At 36.3% G+C, this 26,963-nt stretch overlaps 1 protein-coding gene across 2 annotated transcripts; it reads right to left on the bottom strand.

Moving 5' to 3' along the window:
• LOC149021284 (UDP-Glycosyltransferase superfamily protein) lies at positions 1-26,963 on the bottom strand. Of its 2 annotated transcripts, XM_089149544.1 has the most exons (18): positions 26,821-26,963; positions 26,267-26,285; positions 26,015-26,127; positions 24,247-24,280; positions 20,489-20,544; positions 20,264-20,404; positions 10,021-10,169; positions 9,834-9,923; positions 9,655-9,721; positions 9,484-9,547; positions 9,273-9,387; positions 3,085-3,248; positions 2,881-2,991; positions 2,728-2,789; positions 2,591-2,643; positions 2,410-2,485; positions 1,593-1,721; positions 1-1,027 (listed from the first exon to the last, which is right to left on the bottom strand). In XM_089149544.1, exons 2-18 carry the CDS (start codon positions 26,271-26,273, stop codon positions 1,004-1,006), a joined length of 1,455 nt encoding a protein of 484 aa, XP_089005670.1. In that variant the 5' UTR covers positions 26,274-26,285; positions 26,821-26,963; the 3' UTR covers positions 1-1,003. The 2 variants fall into 2 exon arrangements, with proteins under 2 accessions (XP_089005670.1, XP_089005668.1); XM_089149542.1 differs by lacking the exon at positions 26,821-26,963 and having other exon boundaries at positions 2-1,027; positions 26,267-26,809.

The following is a 26,963-nucleotide window of genomic DNA, read 5'->3' as shown; positions in this document are numbered from 1 at the left end:
ACCAGATTGATGATTGATATGAACAAGGGTATCATTGTTTCAAGACAATCAAATATTCATATCTTTAATAAGAATTTATTTTGTATGCCTTATCAAATAGTGATCCCTACATATAATGAATCGAAGTTAAATCACTGCACACAGAAACGATGCTATGGAGAGACGATGACGTACACAGCAATGTGGGTTCTTTGCTATAGGGGTGGTGTTGTATGAATTCTCTTTGCTATATCTACCAATTCATATGCACTTGGAACACTTATGAAAGGGCAAATTTGCTGCATTTTTCAAGCATGCAGCCTTTCATGCATTTTGATAGTTGACACAGTACGTTCCCTTAACTTTCAAAAGCCAATCAGAAAAGAATTCAAGTTGGTTCTGCTCTCCTTCATATTGCACTTTGTTTCAAAATACACCCAGAAGACAAATCAAGAAATCAAGAATTCCAGTTGGTTCTGCTCTCCTTCACATTGCACTTTGTTTCAAAATACACCCAGAAGACAAATCAAGAGATCCAGACTTTATTTTTCTTTATTCCCAGTTCCAGATAAACCAAGTTAGAAAGACCAGTTGAAAAGTTATAAACTGCACAGTATATAAATAAGCAACGCATGGTCCTCCGTACCTGTCGTCCATGAAAAAAGTCTGCTCATCCTGTTTTTTCATTTTTTTCCCCGGCGGCTACCAAGAAACACAAATCATGCTGTCAATTTATATTCTCCAATCTTCATACAATCAATTTACAGGAAGAAGGGGGAAAAAAGGAGAGGAAAATAAGGAAAACAGAATCTCGACCAGAAATAATAACAAGAAGAAAACCAAAATTCCTCCTAAACATTATAGAATACAGGCAGGTATAATCTCTCAAGTATTATTGTCAGTTTTGCCTTCAAATTCAAAAATACAACTGCTGAGTCTTCGTCCTTTTCTATCTTGAGAACTTTCAACAAAGATTGTCCCAACATTTTACTTGTGCTGAAATGAGTGGAACTTCAGCTAGACATCAAGTGCAGTTTTTAGAGATGACCTGCAATTTCAGTCCAACCAATTTAATTAGCTCAATGGTATCTAACCATCTGTCAAGTATGCCTGCATGTTTCACACAAGTAGCATGAAAACTGTTGAAAACAGCAAATATGGTGGCCTTTTTGCAAATTACAATTCAAGCAGCTGAACGTCAAGACCTTGAAAAGTATATACAATAGGACTTGGGTAACCAGAAGATATTCAGTCATCCCCAACAGATTACATACTAAAAACGGTAAAAAGATCTGACTGCCGCAAGCAAAAAATACATTAGTCCACAGTACCTTGGTCATCCAACAATATTTAGATAGTTATAATGGGAAAACGATAGCTATTCCTTTTACTCTAGGACACTCGACAACTCAAATTCTCAAAGGACCATACATCAGATTGATGCAACTCGGTTGAAATCTCATTTGGTTGAACCTCAAAGATTGAGCAAGTGTGAGCCACCCACAAGGTCAGATGCTAGTGTGATAAAACAAGAGATAGGCACAACTCTTACAGAACACACACACACACAAAAAAAAACACTGACATGCACACACAGGGTGATTTAAGCTGACCTCAGAAATTAGCGGTTTAGCATGTGCTTCCCACTCTTGATCCCATCTGGCAGAAGATCCTGTCTTCAAAGCACCATTTCTCAGAGTCTTCAGGCCATCACATTCATCAGGGAAGCCTTTAAAGAGCATCTGCATAGGTTGACCAGCAGGAGAAATAAAATCAGAATCTAACTGCATGGCAAAGAAAATGCAGAAGAAGAAAGGTATCAATCTTCATTTCAAACCAGACTACTCCAAATGTCCTAACCTCGGAATATTATATGAACTCATAATCATGTTTTCCAGAACCCTAACCACCATATCTTGCTGAATGTTTGTTCTATCACGTTTCCTAGTCTAAACAAAAAGTTTACATCACAGTGGCTTTTAATTTTTTGCAGCAGAATCTGTCATTCATCCTGATGGCAGAAAACTCAGGAAGCACATGGATCAAAGCATCAGGAATGTTCGAATCAAATTGTTTGGGTTCTAAACTACTAGCTGCTCTAGCACTTCCCTCTATTACAGACGAGGCAAGTGGATTGCTAAATCCCCCACCCAATAACAGGACATGTCAACACTGCTAAGGTTTCAGGTTGCAAGAAAGCCTTCAGCTGCTACGTTTTTATACCAGATTAGATGCATCAGACATGTAAATTCAACTCTTCATGCAAGAAATAAGTCATGGTGCATTTACAGAAAAAAAGTTGGTAAAGACAACAAGGACAGCAGTCACAAGAAATTCGGAAGATTTGTTAGGGTACCAGTGTACCACTATGAACATGCTCAGGACCCAGCCATCCCAATGCCAGAAAAAAGAATTCCAATAGTAGCTTACCAGGAGTTCATCAGCCAGCTCAGATGATGATGAAAAGAGTAGTCCATTTTTCTCATTTTTAACAAGCTCGTCAATGCTTGCATATAGTGAAAAGAAATTAAATTAGAATGAAGTATGAAACAGCAGTTTGAAACATGCAAAAACTAGGAGGTGCTAGAGAAATAGGAATCAAGAGTTTTACCATGAGAATGAAACAGCACAAACTGGCAGTCCACAACCAAACATATCCACAACCTAGTAATAGTTATTTCCAAAGATGTCCTCAATTCAGATATTGAGCTTCAAATTTGCAAGAGTAGCAGTAAATGATGAAAGTACCTTCATGGGGAGGTCCAAGCCAGAAGAGGATGTATGGAGACAAACCCCCAAGTCAGCTGATCCTATCAGTACAGTAAAACAGTGGAATTATAGCAAGCAAATTAGTAGCAGAGGAAACAGAAAGTGATAAAACAACCCAGAATAAGAGCCTACCAAGAAGTAATGGATAATCCTCAGCCGGTAGCCACATAGTACGAAAAGCCACACGTTTCAGATGTAACCTCCTTATTTTCTCTTCATATTTCTCTCTTTCTGGCCCTTTACCTTTTCAGTAATGGTAGTTGAGACACTTGACTAAAAGTCCGCATGATATAAGCAAATTCAAAACAAGCAAATAACATGATTAAGGAGTCCTACCAGTAATAATAAACAACAGCCTTGGGTATGGATATTGTCTCTCACTATTGATTTCTTTCCAAAGATCTTTTTCAGTTGAGTCATCCTCATTTAAGATTGCAGCAACGCGCCTATCATACATGACTGCTGCTTCCAATAGCATACCAAAATCTTCATCTGGAGTCCTGAAACAAACAATCAATATTCAAGACCATACATCTGAAAACCTTAAATAAGTCCACTGCAGATGATATTTGTTGAACTATCCAACCCATAAGCTTAAGCTATCAGGTGGAGAGGGCAAGCTGACAATACACATGCATGCAGGCTCTCAAGAATTTTCAAATATGGTAGCATTCCCAATAATATTCAGCCAAGAGCTTTCTTCTATATGATCATCTATTATATTACAATCAAGTCATTCAAGTAGGCAACTAAACCTAAATGTTTATGGGAGAAATCTACATATCACATGGGTTCATCTTGATAGGCAACCAATTTTAAGTGAAAAAATAGATAGGATGCTCAAGGAAACTACACTATGCTGCCATAACTTTTAGATGGCAGCAATACCTAAATTTTCTGCAAAAACATAACTTATAGCCAACCTGAGTACCTACCTTCCCGTAAGTTCTCACAAAATTATCCCATTTCATGTTCTATAATGGTATTGCATCATTAGCAATCATTGCAGCCAAAAACATTACAATTTAACAACCACTACACAAAAGAATCACAGACCAAAACTCGTTATCAATAAAGTAGTAATTTTGCTAAGGTTTGTATGGTTCACTTCTCCTCATCTTTCTTGATATATGCTAATATGCATAACCTTATGATTTCATTAGAAATTTATTGAGCGAGATGTATATTTAATCAAGACTTTATAAAATGCAACCTCATTATAAATTACGAAGTATGATCCACAGACTAAAGGAAAGGAATGGTAAGTAGAACAACATAATTTGAAAATTTTGGTTAAATTTTGGAAAGATATTTGTCTTGATGAGCTTTAGGACTCTGCCAAAAGGGGCTAAAACGCTTCATATTTCTTCATAACTTAAAACTCATTGAGGATCAGTTCTTTCCAAACCCACCTAATCACCCATGACAAGATTCCAAAGAGATGTCTGGGTTAAAACTTCAAGAAAAAGATATGTTCCTGAATCTTTCCATCTTTATACAAGTTTATCACAAGATTACATAATTATACACAGAAAATGATGCAGTATTATTTGCTACACGCTAGCAAACTAAGATCTAAAGCCAAAGTACCCCTTCGGGTGTTTTTGCCCATCTTTTAATTCAAACATGGTGGGCCTTGGCACAACAGTTGGTGAACCAAAGTTGTAGCCCCCCAAGGTCAAGGCATTGAAACAACCTCCCAGCAAAAACTTTGGTGGTAAGATGTCACGGGAAAACTGCCCCGCCGACTCTGCTTGTGCAGAAGCCTTTGGCACCATGTTTGCCCTTTCTTTTATAATTTCAAACATGGTAATCATGCTTAAATGTGCATCCTCAGCATTTTTAGAGAAAACCACTTTTGGGTATAAATGGAACAAAGTTCAGTGCCATTTTGAGCATTTAGCTGAAATATTTCAGAGAGCAGAAATGGACACTGAAATCTAAATTTAAAACATTAGGAATCAGTATGTTAAATTGTATTGGGTCTGGTCATAACCCGTACCCAAGTAGAGAGGGTAAGGCGGTGGAAATAAGTCTATAAATTGTGGATCATTGTAAAACCCTAAAACTTAATGAAAACTAAAGTAGCCTCCTTTCTCTCGTGGACATAGGCCTTTGGCCGAACCACGTAATCTCCTCTTGTTCCTTCTAGATCTCACATATTCTTCATTGATTTTATATTGATTATACAATTAACATGGTATCAGTCAAGGTTTTCAATCTATCCCCTCTGCTGCAACTTTGATTTGTTAAACCAATTTTCCATCGTCAATGTTATTCAGCTGAGGAGTTCGTGATTCATTACGAGCATCTGTTGAAAAGAAGAGTCGTGTGTTTTACCTGGCTTCCGGTCGTGGTTTTCTTTCTCTAATCGAGCCGGGTATTGAGGTATTTTTTTGCTCGATTCTCACGGATTCCAAGCTATCCTGCGAAAATTTCAGCGAAAATTTCAAACAATCATTGCATCTTTTTATTCTGGGTTCGTTCGTTACCAGAAAGCGTGAATGGTTTATAATTGCACGTTACTGGATTTGAGGTAAAAAAGGTTTATCGAATTGCACGTTCTCAGATTAAAGGTGATGCACGTTATTGGATTAGAGACGTCGTGGTTCCGTTGGGAAAGACTTCGTCGCTCACCAAACAATTTTGCATTGGAATCGGTGATTTCAAATCCTCCTGGGCGATCCATTGCAAAGAATAAAGCACAAAAGGGAAGATTATAGTCTTCTATTTTATTCGGTTGCATCCCTTGCAAAGAATAAAAGACAAAAGGTAAGATTATAATCTTCTATTTTATTTGTTGGCGGGAATTGAACCCGGTTCTCCTGGGTGAAAGCCAGATATCCTAATCATTGGGTGCACGGCTGTGGGAGAAATTTCAAGCTCTTTGTTTTTTGGTTTGATGGCTCCTAGCTCTAGCCCATCTCTCACTGCCGGATAGTACCAGCAATTTATGCAATTTGTCAATAATGGAAGCCCTCAACCTTCTGCTAATCTATTTGGTGAGTCTATTTGTTGTTCCTCTATTTTTTCATCTCATTGGATCATTGATACAGGTGCCACCAATCATATAACCCACTCTTTGCATCTTTTAAATAATGTTAAACCTTATGCTAATTCTAAACCTATTCGTCTACCCAATGGTACATCTGTCCCAGTGACTCACAAAGGGACTGCTCCCTTATCTTCTTCTATTCAACTTCACGATGTGCTTTATGTTCCTGATTTTCATTATAATTTATTGTCTGTCAGTCAACTCACAAAATCTCTGCATTGTGCTGCTATTTTCTTTCCTGATTTTTGTGTTTTTCAAGACCTCACCACGAAACGGGTGATTGGGAGTGGTGAAAAGCATGCTGGTCTCTACTTTTATCGTGCTCATGGTCACTTTGCTCCATTTGTTTCCCAAACTTCACATAATTTTGACATGTGGCATTGGCGATTAGGGCATCCTTCTCATTTTCCTCACAATTTTTTATCTCAAAATAATTTTGATGTTACCATTTCACCTCAACATTGTGATATTTGTCCTTTTGCTAAACAATCACGTTTACCTTTTCCAATGCATGTTGAATGGAGTAATTGTCCTTTTTCTCTTTTACATTGTGACATATGGGGTGATTTTTCTATTGCTTCTTTTTCTGGTGCTCATTACTTTCTTACCATTGTTGATGATTATTCTCGCTGTACTTGGATTTTTCTTATGCGTCACAAGTCTGAAACTCAATGTCTTCTTAAAAATTTTATTGCCATGGTAAAAACACAATTTAATTATCTTGTCAAGAAAGTTCGTAGTGATAACGGTCTTAAGTTTCTCTCTCTCTCTTCTTACTTTAATGAGTTGGACATAATTCATGAACGTAGTTGTGTTGCTACTCCTCAACAAAATGGAGTTGCTGAACGTAAACATCGACATATCCTTGAGGTTGCTCGAGCTTTACGTTTTCAAGCACATCTACCTTTAACTTTTTGGGGGGAATGTGTTCAAACTGCAGTTTATCTCATTAATCGTCTTCCTACCCCCTTGTTAAAGGGTAAAACTCCAAATGAGCTTGTGACTGGTGTTTCACCTAAGTATTCTCATCTTCGTGTTTTTGGTTGTTTATGTTATGCTAAGAATTTAACTCCTCATCAATCTAAGTTTTCTCCACGTGCTATTCCAGGCATTTTTGTTGGGTATCCATATGGGCAAAAGGCATATCGTATTTACAACCCTGTCACTCGTAAGATATTCACTAGTAGGGATGTCATATTTCATGAGACGATATTTCCATACCAGCATGCTACCTTCTCTCAATCCATTCCTTCTCCCCACTCCTCTTCCCCACCTGTCCTTCCTTGTCCTGCAATTGATGATCCTATATCCCCTCCTCATCCTACTCCACCCCCTCTTCCCCACCTGTCATTCCTTGTCCTGCAATTGATGATCCCGTATCCCTTCATCATCCTACTCCACCCCCCTCTTTAATAGAATCACACTCTGAGGACCCTAGAGTCCCTCTTCGTCGTAGTAATCATCCTATTCACCCTCCTCTTCGCCTCCAAGACTTTCAGTGCAATGTTGCTTCACTACCTTCTTGTCCTTATCCCCTCAATAATTACCTCTCGTATTCGGCTTTTTCTCCTACTCATCGTGCTTTCCTTTCTAGTATTTCTACTGATTCTGAACCTCGTTCCTTTGTTGAGGCTTCTCATAATCCCAAATGGTGTGCTGCCATGGCTGATGAGATTAAGGCTCTTGAGCTAAACCATACTTGGAGCTTGCAACCTCTTCCCCCTAGCAAGGTTGCTATACAGTGTAAATGGGTATACAAAATTAAATATCGAGCTGATGGTTCTATTGAACGCTACAAGGCTCGCTTGGTTGCGAAAGGATTTACTCAAATTGAAGGTGTTGACTACCAAGAAACATTTTCCCCTGTTGCGAAATTAGTCACAGTGTGATGCCTCCTTGCTATTGGTCAATTAAAGGTTGGCCTCTCTTTCAAATGGATGTTAATAATGCTTTTCTTCAAGGTGATCTAGATGAGGAAGTTTACATGTCTTTGCCACCTAGTTTTTCCCGAAAGGGGGAGAATAATTTGGTTTGTCGTCTTTATAAGTCCATATATGGTTTAAAACAAGCTTCTCGCAATTGGTTCTCCAAGTTCACTTCTGCTCTACAACTTGCTGGATTCAAACAATCATTGGCTGATTACTACTTGTTTGTATCTTCTAGTGGGTTTAGCATCACTATTGTTTTGGTTTATGTGGATGATATAATTATTACTGGAAACGATCAAGTTGCCATCAATGCTTTGAAATTGTTTCTTCATAGTCGATTTCATATCAAAGACTTAGGCACTCTCAAATTCTTTCTTGGCATTGAGGTTGCTCGATCACCCAAAGGTATCTTCCTTTCTCAAAGGAAATTTACCTTGGAGATGCTTAATGACACAGGTCTACTTGGATCCAAACCCATTAATTGTCCTATGGAGCTAAATTTAAAATTGAATAGTGAAGATGGCGAACTTCTTCCTTCTCCAACAGAATATAGAAGACTTGTTGGAAGATTGATTTATCTCACAGTCACTAGACCTGATATTGTTTATGTTGTGCAAGTTCTCAATCAATTTATGGAGAAACCCAGAAAGCCTCACTTGGATGCTGCATTTCGAATTTTACGCTATTTAAAATCTTGTCCTGGAAAAGGCATTTTGTTATCTTCTGCTAGCGATCTACACATCAATGCCTATTGTGACTCCGATTGGGCAAGTTGTGCCACTTCTCGTCGTTTTACTACTGGCTATTGTGTTTTCATTGGATCAAGTCCTATCTCTTGGAAGAGTAAAAAGCAATCAACTGTTTCTCGATCTTCTGCTGAAGCGGAATACAGATCAATGTCCATGACAACTTGTGAATTGACTTGGTTGTGTTATTTACTTAAGGATTTAGGAGTTTTGCATCCGGAACCTATGGATCTATTTTGTGACAATAAAGCGGCTATACACATCGCTGCAAATTCAGTCTTCCATCATGAGCGAACAAAGCATATTGAGATTGATTGTCATGTGATTCGTGAAAAACTTCAGGCTCGGCAAATTCAAACAGTTTATGTTCCATCTAAGCATCAAGTGGCAAATATTTTTACTAAAGCTTTGAGTCAAGAACAATATCATTTTCTTCTTAGCAAGTTGGGCGTTCATGATGTTCATGCTCCAACTTGAGGGGGAGTGTTAAATTGTATTGGGTCGGGTCATAACCCGTACCCAGGTAGAGAGGGTAAGGCGGTGGAAATAAGTCTATAAATTGTGGATCATTGTAAAACCCTAAAACTTAATGAAAACTAAAGTAGCCTCCTTTCTCTCGTGGACGTAGGCCTTTGGCCGAACCACGTAATCTCCTCTTGTTCCTTCTAGATCTCACATATTCTTCATTGATTTTATATTGATTATACAATTAACACAGTATGCATCTCAAATCTTGAAAAAATATGTGAGTGGCGGAGTTACTTCATGTCCACAAAAATCAGCATAAGAACTCACCAGCTTGTACTGCTAACAACGAGGGCTGGCCTGTTCGGCTTCAAGAAAATGCCAGCATCAGTTCGGGTTGTAAAGAGAGTCTCATTCAAATCATTGCCAGCAATACTTAGGCTTCCTGCAAGAAGAATTAAACACACCCTTAAGATCATTATCTTTTACAGAACTGCTTCAGAAACAGAAAGGGTTGATCTATCACTTGATTATACTTTACCAGTGTTGACAAAGTCGTAAACTCCAAGAAGATGAACAAGCTCATTATTTAATCTACAAAACAACTAAGCAAGTTGAGATGTTAAACACGTCAGTTGACATCCGGGTGCCTGGATGTGTTGTGTTTACCAATCTCAAAAAAATAAAAAGCTTGAAGAAACAGTTTGCTAACCTCATGCTTCTCCTGAAGTGAAGCAGGATGAAAAAATTCAGGAGGCTGATCATATAAAACGGTTGCACTGATCATTTGAATTGCAGAAAAGAAAAAATTAGACACACTCCAGACCCAACACGGAGGGGGGGGAAATGCAAATAGCAGGAGGAAATGAACTTGTCAGGTGATCATCTTACTTGATTCCCCAGTTCTGAGCTAATTCATGCTGCATTGCCTTAGTGACACATAAGGCACCATTTGCCATCTTTCCATAATGCTTCTCAATCCTGTAAAATTTTAGTAGTAAAAAAAGTTAAAGGATTTAGGTTGAGGTGAAAGCCAAGGCTTTCAAAACATTAGTTTTAGCAGAAAATGACAGTTAACCATTTGTATACTGCCACAAAGCGACTGCTTCTTCCAAGGGACAACCCTAGTAGAGTATATCCGAAGTTATGCCAATCAACAACAAAAGCAGAATGCCTCAGCCAGCTTGCACATTTTACAGTAATCAATGTTGGTACCGAAGGTGGATTCTGTGAAACATCATACCAGAAACATAGAATCAATAATGAAGACATGTGAGGACTAAGCAGCCAACCCAAGAGAAGCATAAAAAGAATTCAAGGAAAGCCAACACTGCAGAAGTATCTGTACATGGAAATGAAATAATATGAAGAGGATAAGCTTGAGAAGATGTTCCATATTGATCAGCTACACTTGGGTGACTGCAATGGTTCTTATTCTACATTACCTTGATGCTATGAAAGTATGGTTAGAGAACTCATTGAGGTCTTCAGAAATTTCTCTTTTTAAAAAGGGTGAAATGCAGTGGGACTGAGACAGATCTTGATACAAAATTATGGTTCAGCTGAGACTGACTCAAACCAACATATGAAAATCTGCAGCGTTCACGTGAACTTACTTGTTGGACCATTACAAAACCATGTTCCTAGAGTAGTCACCTCATTGGCACACTACAACATCCTTCTAGGGCAGCCTTGCCAATGAAATGCTTCTTTATGATGGATCAAGGAACACCATCAAAGTCAAGTAAGGAGGGTCTAAGTTTCTAATGTTGCCTCATTCATTGAAGGATACACTGCAGTGCATGGTTCAAGTTCCAACTGAGATGTGCCAAAATTTTGGTTAATTCTTGGTTTCCCAAGAAACTGAGACAAAACCAAGAGTTAGTTGTAAAAGTCGCAGGTTTAGACAAGCTACTAAAATATTTTAGACATTTGAGTACTTTCAGCAACTTCAGCAAGTTTCAACCAGATCTGATATTTTGAGTAGCTTTGATCAGCCCATGTTGAGTTATACCCTTAAAATGTCCTTACAGATAATCTTTAGCAACCTTGTCATCAATTCAGAATCATCACCACAGGATATTTCACCCAAGGTACCATATTTAGACTATTCATCTAAAGAGTTTAACTATAGAGACTCAGAACTACTTCCATCAACTAAATTAGCCGAAACTTTTTCATCTTCATTACCCACAAAGCCACGAATTTTTTTCACCAGAAATGTACTCTCTATATAATTTCATACCTCCAATATGGACATTCATTTTCAACTCCAACAACTATAGGGCATTCATAAATTAAAAACTCCCACCAATTTCTTCTCAACAATCTTCAACAACAATTTAAGAACCGTCATCACGAAACATTTCATCTAAACTACCATATTTAAACGATCCATCTAAAGAGTTTGATCATACAGACTCAAAAATCCGAATTACTTCCATTGGCTAGCTGAAGCTTCTCCATCTAAAAGAGTTACTATAGAGACTTGAAATTACTCTCAAAAGTTGAACTAGCTGAAGAATCTTCATTACCTATAAAGCCATTAATTTCTTCATTAGAAATGTCCTCTTTATACAGTTTTAAACCTCCAACTAAATCCAAATGTTGCACCAACAACTGTAAAGTATTCATAAATTCAAAATTCCCACAAATTCCTTCCAAATATTCTTCAGCAATCCCATCTTCGAACTCATAATCATAGAGTATTTAATCCAAGTTAGAATATTTAACCGATCCATCTAAAAAGTGTGACTATAGAGACTCAAAACTACGTCCATCAGCTAAATTGGCGAAGCTTCTTCATCTTTCACAAAGCCATCAATTTCTACATCAGAAATCTCCTTTTTATAGAGTTTTAGACCTCCAATGAACATTCATTTACAGCTCCAACAACTACTATGAAATCAAAACTCCAATCAATTTGCTTTCAAATAATCTTCAGCAACCTTGTCACCAATCTTAGAACCAACATTTCTCCCAAGCTTCCATATTTAGATGATCTACTTCAAGATTTAACTATAGAGACTCAGAACTGATCACATAAAGTGAATTAGCTAGAACAACTTCATCATTATTGCCTATAAAGCCATCAGTTTCTTCATAAAAATTGTCCTCTTTATATGGTTTAAAACCTACAATGAACATTCAAATCTTGCTTAAACAACTATAAATAAAGCATAAAAAAATTAATAGTCTTCAACAATCTATCATCAAATTCATAACCATCATAACATAATATTTCTTCTAAGCTATCACATCTAGATGATCCATGGTGGGAGATCTCGCAAGATATCTCATTTTTTCAAGTAGGCGAGACAAGATGGAGGTCGAGAGCAAAGAGTTGGGATATCTTACTTGAGATCTCGTCATATCTCGATATATTTCGCCATATCTGGCTGGAACTCTCAGCTTTTGCCTTTTTTTGTGGATTTCGGCTAGATTTTCACTTGCAACTACTCTTAGCACATCTACAACATCGAAGGAAGATCAATCATTCTCTACTTGTCTTATGAACTTATGATTTAAAGACTTATATAGAACTTCTAATAGTTGTATAATTTTATTATTCTATTCTTGAAAATTGAGATTGTTATACTCTTATGGATGGAATTTTGATAACATTTAGGTTACTTAATGCATTTGATACACTTGCTTTTCATTTGTATGCCTTAAAGGTTCTATATTACATGTTGTATAACTTTGCATTCCCTAATCCTACAACATTTCGGTTTCACACTCTGGGTGAACTTAGAAATCATACTTAGGATTGTTTTCTGACAAATCCAAGGACACCAATGTATTCAAAAAGCCTTACATAGGCTAAATACAAAGTTTCAACTCAACTGGGACCCTAAAACCCACCAAGATGGGCCACCGAGTTGATGCTAAAAAATTGTATATCTCGACTGAGATCTCACCGAGATGGTCGAGATTTCGATTTTTCAAGGTGGCGAGATCTCACTCAAGAGCGAGATCTTCTACCATGAGATGATCCATTCGAAGTGTCTAACTATGGAGTCACAAAACCACTTCCATCAGCCGAAACTTCTTCATTTTCATTGCCCATAAAGGCATCAATTTCATCATCAGAAATGTCCACTTTATGTTGCTTCCAACCTCCAAGTGACATTCAAGTCCTGCTCCAACAACTGAAAAGTATTGACAAATTCAAAATTCTCATCAATTCCTTCCAACTAATTTTCAGCAACCTTGTCATCAATTTTAGAATCATAATTAAAGATAATTCATCCAAGCTACACTATTTAGACAATCCATCTAAAGAGTTAGACTATGGAGACTTATAACTACTTCTACTAGCTGAATTAGTGGAAGCTTCTTCATCTTCTATAATGCCATCAATTTCTAAATTAGAAATGTTATCTTTATATAGTTTCAGACCTCCAATGGATATTCATTTCATGTTCCAGCAACTTACTCTAAAGGAATCCAATTTGAATTCTGAGAGTAGATCTGGATCCTTTGCAAGGAGTAGGACAAGATTAGGGATCCCATTGTAATTAGGAGTCTTTAATAACCTGCAAAATATGACTCAAATTTTAAAGCAAAAGTAGATCTAGAGTCCCTCAAATATACTGGACCCAACTAAACCCTAAGTAGACAATAAAAAAATACCAAAATTACCAAAATACCCCTCAACTTGGACAAAATTGCTTAGGTTGCTGGTAGGGCTGTTGGATGTTGGTAAGCCCCCTGGACCCTCATTAGGTGGTCTTGGATTTGGTTTACATTGGGGGGTGGGGTTAGGGCTTGAGGGAAAGGGAAGAGTAACTGCTCTATAGCAATCAACATCAGTATCCTTCTTATCAGAAGAAAGATGTATTTCTTAGGAGTGGGAGGTCGATGGGATGATAGACAAATAAGTTGATTATTTTAAAGTATCGCTTTAGGTTTTCGATAGGCATTTCAATACATGTGCATTGTGTAAATCAAACTATTATGCATTCACAAATTAAAAACTCCCATCAATTTGCTTCCAAGTAAGCTTTCAGCGACCTTGTCATCAATTCCAAAACCATTGTCACAAAACATTTCATCCAAGCTTTTCATATTTAAACGATCAATTTAAAGAGTTTGACTACAAAGACGCAAAACTACTCATTACATTAGCTAAAAATTCTTCAAAATCATTGTCTATAGAGCCTTCAACTTCATCACTAGAAATGTATTCTTTATATAGTTCCATACCTTCAATGAACATTTAAATATTGCTCCAACAACTATTTAAGTATTCACAATTTAATAATCTTCAACAACCTTATCATCAATTTTCATACCCATCATAGCAAAATATTTTTTCTATGCTACCATACTTACACGATCCATTCAAAGTGTTTGACTATAGAGACATGGAACACTTCCCATCAGGTGAATTAGCTGAAACTTCTTCATCTTCATTGCTCATAGAGCCATCAATTTCTTCATTAGAAATGTCTATTTCATATAATTTCAAACCTCTAATTGACATTTAAATCCTTCTCCAACAACTACAAAGTATTCACAAATTAGAAACTCCCATCAATTCCTTCTAAATAATATTCAGCAACATCATCATCAATAACATTATCACATAACATTTTATCCAAGCTATCAAATATTTAGACGATTGATCCAAAAGGTTTTCTCTATAAAGACCCAGTACTAATTCTATCAACTGAATTAGCTCAAGCTTCTTCATTTTAATTATTAATACAACCATCAATTTGCTTCCAAATAATATCCATCAACCCCGTCATCAATTTCAAAACCATCATCATAAAATATTTTATCAAGCTACCATATTTAGACTTTCCATTCAAAATGTTCGATTATAGAGATATATAACTACTTCAATCAACTAAATTAGCTGAAACTTTATCATCTTCACTATTCATAAAGCCACTAATTTATTCATCATAAATGTAGTAGTTACATAAAACCTCCAATGAACATTTAAATCCTACTTTAACAACTACTAAGCATTTACAAATTTAAAATTCTAATCAATTTCATCCAAATAAATAATCTTTAGCAACCACGTCATCAATTACAGAATTATAATCACTAAACATTTCAACTAAAATATAGTATTTAGCCAATCGATCTAAAGAGTCTGATGGAAGTAGTTTTAAGTCTCTATAGTCAAAGTCTTTAGATAGATCAGTTAGATATCGTATCTTCGATGAAATGTTTAGTAATTATGATTCTAAAATTGATGACGAGATTTTTGAAGACTATTTATTTGGATGGAATTGATGGGAGTTCTAAATTTGTGAATATTTAGAAGTTGTTAAAGTAAGATTTAAATGTCCATTGGACGTTTGAAATTATATAAAGACTATATTTTGTATGAACAAATTAGTGGCTTTATGGATTATGAAGATGATTTAGTTTCAGCTAATTTAGCTGATGGAAGTAATTATGTCTCTAAAGTCAAACACTTTGAATGGATTATCTAAATATGGTAGCTTAGATAAAATATTTCGTGACGATACTTTTAAAATTGATGATGAGGTTGTTGAAGATTATTTTGGAAACAAATTTATGGCTTCATGGATAATGAAGATACATCTTTCAACTAATTTAATTGATAGAAGTAGTTCTGAGTCTCTATAGTCAAACTCTTTAAATATATTGTCTAAATACTATATAACATGGATGAAATGTTTTGGGGGTTGATTATCAAATTGATGACGAGGTTGCTGAAGATTATTTAGAACAAATTGGTGGGAGTTTAGAATTTGTGAATATTTTTAGTTGTTGGAGCAAGACTTTTTTTGGGTAAAAGTTGGAGCAAGATTTGAAGGTCAATTAGAAGTTTAAAGCTACATAAAGAGGACGTTTTCCATAAAGGAATTGATGGCTCCATGGACAATGAAGATGAAGTAGTTCCATGTCTCTATAATCAAACATATTGAATGGTTGTCTAAATATGGTAGGTTAGAAAAAATATTTTGCATGGTTACAAAATTGATGACAAGGTTGGTGAAGATTATTTAATTGTGAATACTTAGTAGTTATTAGAGCAAGATTTGAATGTTCATTAAAGGTCTGAAACTGCATAAAGAGGACATTTCTAATGATGAAATTGATGGCTCTATAGACAATGATTATGAAGAAGATTTGGCTACTTTAGATGATCTAAGTAGTTTTGTGTCTCTATAGTTAAACTACTTAAATGGATAGTCTATATATGGAAGCTTTGATGAAATGTTTTGTGACGATGATTCTGAAATTGAAGACAAGGTCACTAAAGATTATGTGGAAGCAAGTTGATGGGAGTTTTTAATTTTTGAATGCATAATAGTTGTTGGAGCAGAAAATGAATATCTACTGGCGATCTGAAACTACATAAATAAGACATTTCCGATGTAGAAATTGATGGTTTTATGGGTAATGAAGATAGAAGAAGAAACTTTGGTTAACTCAGTTGATGGAAGTAGTTCTCAATCTCTATAGTCTAATTCTTTAGATGGATTGTCTAAATATTGTAGCTTGGATGAAATGTCTTGTGATTATGATTATGAAATTGAAGACAAGGTTGTTGAAATTTATTTGGAAGGAATTGGTGGGAATTTTGAATTTATAAATACTTCGTAGTTGTTGGAGCAAGATTTAAATGTCAATTGAAGGCTAGAAACAACATAAAGAGGACTTTTCTGAAGATAATATTGATGGCTTTATGGGCAATGAAGATGAAGAAATTTTATCTAATTCAGTTGATGGAAGTAGTTCTATGTCTCGATCGTCTAACAATTTAAATGGACCATCCACATATGTCAGCTTAGAAGAAATTTATGTTATGATGGTTATGAAATTGATGACAAGGCTGTTGAAGATTATTAAATTTTTGAATACTAAATAGTTGATAGAGTAGAATTTGAATGTCCATTGCATGTCCAAAATTATATAAAGAGGACTTTTTTTTTATAAAGATATTGATGGCTTTATAGGCAATGATGATGAAGTTGTTTTAGTTAATTCAGCTAATGTAAATAATTTTGAGTCACTATAGTGAAACTCTTTAAAAAGATAGTATAAATATGGAAGCTTGGATGAAATGTTCTGTAATGATGGTTCTGAAATTGACGATGAGGTCACTGAAGATTATTTGGAAGCAAATTGATCGGAGATTTTAATTTGTGAATGCATAGCAGTTGTTGAAGCAAGAAATGAATGTCAATGGGAGGTCTAAAACTATATAAAGAGGATATTTCTAATGTAGAAATTGATGGCTTTATGGATAATGAAGATGAAGAAGCTTCTGCTAATTCAGCTGAAGAAGTGCTTTTGAGTTTCTATAGTCAAATTCTTAGAAGCATGACTAAATATTATAGTTTGGATGAAATGTTCTGTGATTATGATTCTGAAATTAATGACGAGATTGCTGAAAATTATTGGGAAGGAATTTGTAGGAATTTTGAATTCGTGAATACTTTGTAGTTGTTGTTACTACATTTAAATGTCTATTGGAGGATTAAAACTATATAAAGAGGACATTTCTGATGAAGAAATTGACAGCTTTATAGGTAATGAAGATGAAGAAGCTTAAGCTATTTCAATTGGTGAAAGTAGTTCTAACTTCTAAGTCTCCATAATCAAACTCATTAGATAGAGAAGCTTCAGCTAGCTGTTGGAAGTAATTCTAAGTCTTCTATGGTCAAACTCTTTAAATGGATTCATCTAAATATGGCAACTTGGATGAAATGTTCTCTGATGATGGTTCTAAAATTGGTGGGAGTTTTGAATTTATGAATGCCTAGTAGTTGTTGGAGCTGGAAAATGACTAACCATTGGAGGTTTGAAATTGTATAAAGAGTACATTTCTAATGAAGAAATTAGTGACTTCAAGGCTAATGAAGATGAAAAAGCTTTAGCTAATTTAGCTAATGGAGGTAGTTCAGAGTCTTTTTAATCAAACTCTTTACATGGATCGACAAAATATGGTAGCTTGTATGAAATATTCTGTGCTAATAATTCTGAAATCGATGAGCTAGCTTGAAACAGACATCTTAATCACTCTTTGCTCCCTATCATGGAGTTACGGGTCCACCACCTACCTTAATTTACGTGCCACACCAGTGTTTTGACTTCATGAGGAGTTGAATTCTTTTAAGAGAGTTAAGGTAAGTCGGTATAAGTCGGTATCTAAAACCACTCACAGGTTTGAGAATGCTTCCCTACACCAGCAGTAGTGTAGGTGCTGGGATCCCCCGACACCATCAGTAAATCGTGGAAGTAAATTTAGAGATATTTGATTTTTTACTTAGTCTTTTACTTGGGTCATATTTGGAGTTGTAATTGCTAATTGCAATCTAGTTTTGAATCCAAATTTCAGTTTTTAGTCCTAGCTAGAGTTTTCAGTTCTATGCCCAGCTATTATGACTCTAGATTTAGTTGCAGTTGCTTTATTGAGCACATGACTGAGGGAATATGAAGATTGCTCTTGAGCATTGCTGAATCCTAAGGTACTCGTCTATTTGCCACTGATAGGACCCTCTCAAACTTGTCCTGAGTCCTACCGAAACCTTACTGACAGCAATGGATATTATCATTCATGGCAACAGATTCAATACAGACAGCAACACAATATAACCCTGTTCATTTATCCTTTACTTTTAACAGACAAACAGGAGATAACACCAGAAAGCTATGAACTCAGATTGGCATATCAGCAGGATACTATTGAAGTAACAATCAATTTCATTAAGCAACTCTGATATGGATATAGCTGCTGAATACAGACTATGATTCTAATAACTAATAAAGACTACTGAAATTAAACAAACCAAATCAAAACTCAGATAAACAAAAGCAACACCATGGCTAGGCCATTCCCCAGAGGTTTCCTTCTCCTCAAGCACTTGCTTGCCTCTTTCCTCTCCCCCCACCCAGCAAGCTCCTCACCGCTTCTCTTAATCCTGCTCTCTCTAACAAACTTCCACTGTCCCCCAATCTTTCACTGCCACCTGGCAGCTCCTCAGTCAGCTTTCGGTTATGGCTGCTGCCCAATAGAATCATGCCACTTGTCCCCTGCTGATAGGTCTGCCTCCCTGCTCTTTGCTGCTGCTGATCCCCTGCTTCTCTTCTTATTCTTCTTTTGGTAGCCATGGGATATTAGGGGTTTATCAGCCACCCTATTCTATTAAAATCTTCAACAACAGTAAGTTGAATCATCCCCAACTCTACCTGTTCTTCTCCTTATCTTCGAAACCACCAAATCCTAGCATTCCCTCATCTATGAGTATCATCCACAACCCTAATTCCTGCACAGACCAAATCAGCCATCAAATACCTGCCATATATAGATCATATTCTCAATCCAAGTTTGGCCCTCACGTGACAGCCCTAAACCCTAGATTCTGCCATTGTTCCCCTTTTGAAAAGCCAAAAAATTAATTTTAGATCATTGTGATTCACTTCCAGCATAATTTGCATCAAAAGTTTTCTTTTTTTTTTGGATGATTTAAAAAATAAATAAAAGCAAGAAACTGAGAAGACTCCCTACAACAAAAGTTAACACAACCTTCAATAGAAGACTCCCTACATCATTTAACCAAAACCCTACTATCATGTATGCCTCAAAAACTTGTACCTGTCAAGAACATTGACCCACTCCGACGCCAACACTTTTTTTTTTTTTTTTTTTTTTTTTTTTTTTTGGGGGGGGGGGGGGGGAGGCGGGCTGTGGGGGACCCAAATGATCCAAACCAATGGACACATTTACCTGATTGGTGCACCTTTTTATATGTGCCTCACATTCTCTAGTTTCTGCTATTGATACAGCATACAGGACAGAATATCATTCTCTCTTTATTTGACAATATTGTTTCTTATATTGTATTTCAATTCTCTACAGTTCTCTTTCTCATTCAAATCCAGTTTCTATATTATGTGAACTGACATATGGGTAAAGCAGTATTTAGGTCAGATATTATAACATAGTTGCATTGCAAGGTACATAAGACCCACTTGGCACTAAAGTTTGGTGGATTTCAGGTTAATGCTTTAAAAAATTTTCTCCCACTAAGTCCTAATTCTGATACTGATGCTAAGATTTTCAGTTCTAGCTTTTTGACAATGACCTTGCCGCACTAGAACAAAGCAAATAAACCAGAGTTACAGAAAAAGCAAACAGAATTTATCAGTTCAATTTAATTTCTAAGGCATCAAAATAGATCAAACAAGGAAATATCCAATGCATGAAACTCCATGACAGCATTCCAAACAATAGCTGATTTTCCATAATGTTAAAAAATAATAATAAATAAATAAATAAATAAAAAGAAGATCTTCTATAACATGCAATATAACAATATTACCTGCACTATGAAAACATCTGGAGAAGGTATTTTAACACAGAGAAACCAGAGAAGCATAAAGAACTGAATTATTGGCTTAAGTAGAAGCATCAAAGGATAAATTATCCTCGGCAAACCCTTGGAAACTGTGGGCCATTGTGTCTGCACCCAAAATGGATAAACGATGAATATGCTATTTCATTATAAGAAATGAGTTGTTTGGTAAAAAGACAGAAGAATAATTACCATTTTGTGAATGTGAATTGACCGATTCTCTAAAAGGGCAGCATGGGGATCAGAACCTGTACATGGATTAATTGAAAAATGAAGCACTTCATAGAATATCAATGTATAAGAGTGAAAATTCTAAGAAACATCCAAGGCTATGTCACAGTGAAAAATAATAGGACCAAGAAGCAAAGTTTTTATTAGCAATCAAAAGTTCTTTTGGACAAGGATGAAAAAGAAATGGATGGGCCATAGAGTGAGCATGATGAGAAAAGTGTTCATGAAGCCACTGATCAATCTTACAATAGAACAAATTACCTCATTTCATTGTAGATCTAGACTCGAACAAAAGCTGAAATATAGAAAACCCTTTATGGTGTCGCCATAAATAGTTTTCACTTATGATGCAGATCCAGCATGTGTTGGCCTGTTTTCCTCTGAAATCAACCTAGATATGGGTATTGGCCTCTGACTAATAAGCCTCTTTGAGTAATTCCTCTTGTGCTTGCTAGTAAGTCCTGGTTCTGTCAATTGGGAATTGAAGATCTAAGGATGAGAAGAGTTCTAAAGGTGAATTAAACTGAGTATTCAATCCTCAAGGCTCTTATTCAAGAATGACACCTACATCGATCCCCTTCTCCAACCACATTTTGTTATATTTTTCTTGAATTTTGGAAGTTCCCAAGATACCCAACATTCAAGGTCAAATCTACACTAATCTAAACATCAGATCTATCCCACCCTTTACGCACATCATCCCCCCAACCCTAGTGACCTTAGATCCCAGTTTGAGCCTATTCTGACCGCCTCAAAATACAGATATTTTCTTAAATTTTTGTGCTCCCTAAAACTCCCAAACAAGAACCCTCATATCTTCTAGTTTAGCCATCAAAACCCAACCAAACTTGGGGGATCATATCTTTATATTATTACCTACATTCCTCCAAGTTCCACATTATTCCCATAACTTCTCCACCCCATATCTCAAGAGCCTACGCTCCAACCAAAATAAATCTCTCCAAAACTAACACCTTGACATTCTTCACACTATTTCTTTCTAATTAACCCAATAGGGAATTCAAAGGCCATTGACCACAGACATACTAATAGCTAAATCATCCCATCTTAGCCCATTCACAAACAACCCTTATATCCCATAACCACAATTTCATGAAACTCGGGGTCATATGAGTTGGTTCTCTTGAAAGATCTTGGAAGAAGTGGCCGTCACTCAATTGGTGCCGTATCAACTTAACATCGTGAGTGAAAATGGTGCTTACCCCCAACATACCCTTCACAACATGAGTTTCCATAGTTACAAGAACCAGGGAGCATTCCTAACAAAAGCTAGCCAACTTTGAAGCAACCACTCTGACCATCACTAAACTTCAAAAACCATCTAGAGAGAAAAGCTTGTTTCTTATGGGTAAGGCATAGTGATGTGAACTAGGGGTGCAAGTTTGGCCCTAGCAGCCCTGACCCTAAGCCCGCCCTGAACCCGAATAGGGCTTGGGCTAAAGATTTTGGCCCTAAGGGCGGGTTAGGGCCAAAATATTCTGGCCCTAAACTAGGGCCAAGGGCAAGCCTGGGATTACTCTCTGGCCCACCCAGCCCATCCCGACCCGTCCCTGATTTTGGCCTTGATTCGGCCCTGATTTTGGCCTTGATTTTGGCCCTAATCTTGGCTCTGATCTTAACCCTGATTCTGGCCTTGATTCGAACCCTGATTTTGGCCCTGATTCTGACCTTGATCTTGGCCTTGATTCTGGCCTTGATATTGGCCCTAATCTTGGCCTTGATCTAGGCCCATGATTTTGGCCCTAATTATGGCCCTGATTTGAGTCTGGACCCTCCACCCATACGGAGAGGAATTAATTCTAATCCACATGGGTGAATACTTGACACATGTCAAATTTTAAAAACATGATTATTTTTTGTAAAAAATTAATAAAAATAAATTATATCATCATTGCCAATGTAGTAAAGCATCCATCTAATTTTGGCCGGATCCTAACCCTAATTTTGGCTCTAGTCTTAATGTTAATTTGACATTGATCATGTACTAGATTTTTACCCTAATCTTCATATTAACATTGATATAACTATAAGTCTCGACTTTGACCTTCAGTCATTTTGATCATATTAGACTATGAGTTCACTTTTCTATATTATTTTTAAGATAATTCATATTTTTCGAACTAAGTAATTTTTAGTTCCAAAAAATCATTGATTTTTTTTTTTTACTAAGGCGAGATAATATATTATAAATAATAAAAGCTAGTATATAGAGAATTAATGTCTAACAAATCTACACCCCAACTTCTCATTGAATATTGACATTTTTCTTTTGCCTCCAATGTGATATTTTAGGGGGAAAAAAACTTATTAAGGATAGATAGCTATGTTTGTAACTAATATATCATTTTCTTTAACTACGAAAAAATATCAATACTAAATTATCATTGATTTACTTGTTAACAAAGTTTTGAATATGGATTTTTTTTGTTGAATAAGGATATCAATGGGAGAGGTTTTCAATTTCCATCACCAAAGCAATGGGAGACTTTCAGAGCTCCATATATAATTATGGAGTATAAATTTATTTATGTTTAAAGCAACACTATCAACTTATTGAATTTTTTATCATTTTGTAGGAGCTTAAATCATCTTATATTTCTATGAATTTTATTTTTAATTTACTTGTGATACTTTTATGTATTTTTATTTTTATTTTTGTATGAATTTACATTTGATATTTTAGGTCCAAGGATAGGACCAATTAAGGCTAGGCCGGGCCAGAGACAGGGCCAAATAGGGCCAATCAGGATCAAGGCCAACCCATCCCGACCGGCCCAATTAGGGCAGGAATGGGCTTGGCTTGGCCCTATAGGGCTTAGGGCTAGGGACAGTAATCCTTGGCCTTGAACTAGGGTTAGGGCGGGAATGGGCTCAAATTAGAACATATAGGGCTGGGATTGGGATTTGGATTGCAAAAGCCCAGCCCAGCCCGGCCCAATTGCAGCCCTAATGTGAACCAAAACTCTTCCCCTGGTAGGAACCCTGAAGTGGGTCCAAGGGGCCCACCCCAAAGTGACACACCTAGGGGTAAAACTAGAATAGGACTCTTTAAATAAGAGTTCCAAAAAAAAAAATTGAAAATAAAATACCTAATTATCAGACCGAGTCCTACTTGAAAGTTGGACTCTAACTAGGATTCCTACTCAGATGTAGACTTTTCAATAACTTGAGGAAAATATACCCAAACAGAAAAATAAAGATAGATGCATGACACTTGGATCAGGGGGATTCCAACCAGACCCCTCTTGAGCCCTAAAAGGGGTTAAAAATAACCAAATACCCCTAAGGTATTCCGCCAGCTTGGGATTGGGACTTTTGGGTCTAGCTTTTGGCCCAATTATAGGGGAGGCCCAACCTAGTTACATCAGACAAAGTCACCATCATTTATGTTCCCAATATTAGCCAATACAGCTCCCAAAGCAGACTTAATGTAGATGTAAGTATCATTATTTTTTTTTTTAATTGGGGGGAGGGGGATGGCAAGGTTTGCATCATATTATAGCTCCTGCAGCTAAGCTTATAAAAGACACCATTATTCAATCAATCAAACAAACAAATTGTCTCAATCAAGAGTGAGTTTCTGAGCAAAACCAAGCTGAGTGAGGTGCAGGCTGAGGATGCAAGTACAACAAAGTCAACTGAACCAAAATTTCCTAACAATGACGATACTCAGCCACCTATATTTCTGCAAAGCTTACCCCCATAGGCAACAATGTCCACCTGAAGAGATGCCTGGAACAATAAAAATAGTTTCAATAATCACAATAATTTCAAACCAAATAAAAGAAAAGTATCAAATAAGAAATACAATGACAACTGAATATCATAATTCATAAAATAGTAGAAGAACATGATAGTGCTAGAGATATTAATTTTAGAAAAATTAGCTATATAGTGCTAGAGATATTAATTTTAGGGAGAATTGAGTTGGTTTGAGCTGCACAAGCAGGCTTAAGGTTCATAGTGTTTTCAGGCCAGTAGCTATTGTCTTAAGACCTCCAGTTTCCGTGAGTATGGTAAATAAAAATTAATCACCTAAAAAACAAAAAAGGTTTCTTTCCATGCTTATTGAATTCCATGAGGTCAGGATCTTTTACTGCAATATTTGTTCTACACCCACGGAGATAAATTTAGCACTGCAAAAATGTAAGTGACAAGCCATTCTTTCACTTGCTTACCATAAATGAATTCCAAATGAAACTTTTTACACTGTGACCACTGATGTAGCAATCCCATGACCATGGATTTTCAAGGCTAAACTATAAGGAAGGAATATGGGAAACAGGGTAAGGTTGAATAAGTCTTAAAAATAAGACATGTGTTGGGAAATTATTATTAATAATAATAATAATATGATGATGATAATAATAATAATGATTAATAAATAAATAAATAAAAACAGTTACCAAAGAAATTAGAAGAAAGAAGGAAAAAAGTAATGATCCTCAAAGCTTCAATTTGGTTTCTAAAGAAGCTTGATCAAACCATGAGAAAAGCAGATTCCCTACGGATCCAAAAGCAGTAGGCAGATTCAAAATAACACTAAAATGATTCCACAGAATGCAAGCTAACACACTTCTGATAAGAAGGTGAAAGTTCAAGGAGATAACACATACAAAACTGTGCTGAATGGGAAAGAGGACTTCACTGACTTTCTGAGGTATAACCTTCATCACGACTTAGTGCTGTAGCTCATCATGCTTCATGCAGGAACGAGTGGATGGCAAAATGTTAGCTATGAAATAGAACATGTGGACTTACTGATCGGTTTGCCTTAATGGGTTTGAAGGGGACAGGGGCAGAGACCAACCTGAAGATTTCAGTCACATACCTTGGTTAAATGAGAAAGAGAACGAAAAAGACAACAAATTGCCGGAGCCAAAAACAGTAGTCACACAGACCGATATGTAGATAGCAGCCACATATCAAATAACAACTCTATTCCATCAGGATGTCATAAGCCTCTGCAACAAATGGTTTTCCCTCATTGAGTTTTCATTGTCCTGTTTTAGCGCGGGGCCAGTGTAAAAGAGATACTGATGGGAAAAAAGGAAAAAGCAATCTTCCCTTATTGGGAAACGGTGACTATTCTGCTTGGATATCGAAAAGCAATAAATGAAACTCTTCCATTGAAATGGTTATCATGGTTTAATCTTGAGAAAAAGAAAAAAGAAGAGAAGAGAGTGAACATCAACACTTAACATGATTTATAAAGCAAATTGAAAAATCAATTAAGGAAAACGCAATAGGATCAACAAGGTACTACAGCGAAGCATAATTAGTTGAGTTTTAGGCTTTGTATATCTGACTAGAACATAGCAGCCAGTCCAGCTCAAAAGACTACACAATTGACGCGGCAGGAAACTTAAAGCAGATCACTTTACTGCGCATAGAACCACAAATTAAAATAACAAAGTTCAGAAATGAAATTAGAAGTTAAAATTGAAAAGAATTCAATTAAGATACCTGGCGAGCAAGAGAAAGAGCATGATACTGCATCCGAGGGCTACGGCCAAGATCACCAAGAACCACAACCGCCGCTCTACCTCTCTTCGCAATCATCTTTTCCTGTGCTTCACCTGATCATAATCAATTACCACAGATTATCTCAATGTCTAGTACCTATAGAATCATATGAAGAAAAAAAACCCAAATCACAGCAAAAATAGGAATGAGATTCCATCTTGATTGATGGAAAATGAACAGAAGTAACCTTACCAGACATTTTGATTGAGAACTGTTGGATTAATCCGCAATGTGAATACAAGAACAGCAACTCTCAGTAAGAACAATAGGAGACGGACTTTTAAAGAAACTGAGAAATAATAAGCTTAGGGTTTAAAAGTCTCGCAAGTGATTAACTGAAAGAACGATAAAAAGATTCGAAGAGAAATGAATTAATAGAAAAGAGAGCTGCAGAGCGGGAAGAAGAACAAAGTCCACTGCTGCAACTTGGTATGTCTCGGTAGAACGGAGCCAAGAAACGAAGAACAGAGAATTAAACAACGATCAAGAAAAGCTAGAACGAGGAAGATACAGAATAAAATAACGATCATGTCCGAAAATTGAACTAAGCCGAAATGAAAGCGAAATGCTTAAATATTGAGCATGTTAGAATCCGCAAGACTTAAAATTCTTAAAATACGATTTGAATCCAAATGGTTTATTTCTTTTCAGTTGAACGATTTATATCAACCGTTTCAAATTTATTACCTGAACCACTGAACAAATCGTGTATTTCTCCAACACTAAAATACAGTCAATTTCCTTACCGTTAAATCAGAGATATGAGTCTTTGATCTCCTTGAAAACCATTGTTATTTACATTTTGGGATTAAAATTATTCCTATGACATATAATCAAAACTAATAATGAGGCTTCTGGTCTCATCTGAGAAGAAGAGCCTGGTTGAGAA

The sequence above is a fragment of the Hakea prostrata genome, chromosome 3 (genome assembly GCF_041222555.1).
Source record: "Hakea prostrata isolate BN-2017 chromosome 3, UWA_Hpros_2, whole genome shotgun sequence".
In the NCBI taxonomy this organism is placed as follows: Eukaryota; Viridiplantae; Streptophyta; class Magnoliopsida; order Proteales; family Proteaceae; genus Hakea; species Hakea prostrata.
The sequence above is the reverse complement of the archived record's forward strand: the minus strand, read 5'-3'. Positions and strand labels throughout refer to the sequence as shown.

Excerpts from the sequence above, each read along its gene's own strand:
- LOC149021284 (XM_089149544.1), bottom strand. Across the intron at positions 20,405-20,488 it reads CAATTCACATTCACAAAATG|ACACAATGGCCCACAGTTTC; the intron begins GTAATTATTCTT and ends TTTTGGGTGCAG. Across the intron at positions 9,722-9,833 it reads GCTCAGAACTGGGGAATCAA|TGCAACCGTTTTATATGATC; the intron begins GTAAGATGATCA and ends TCAAATGATCAG.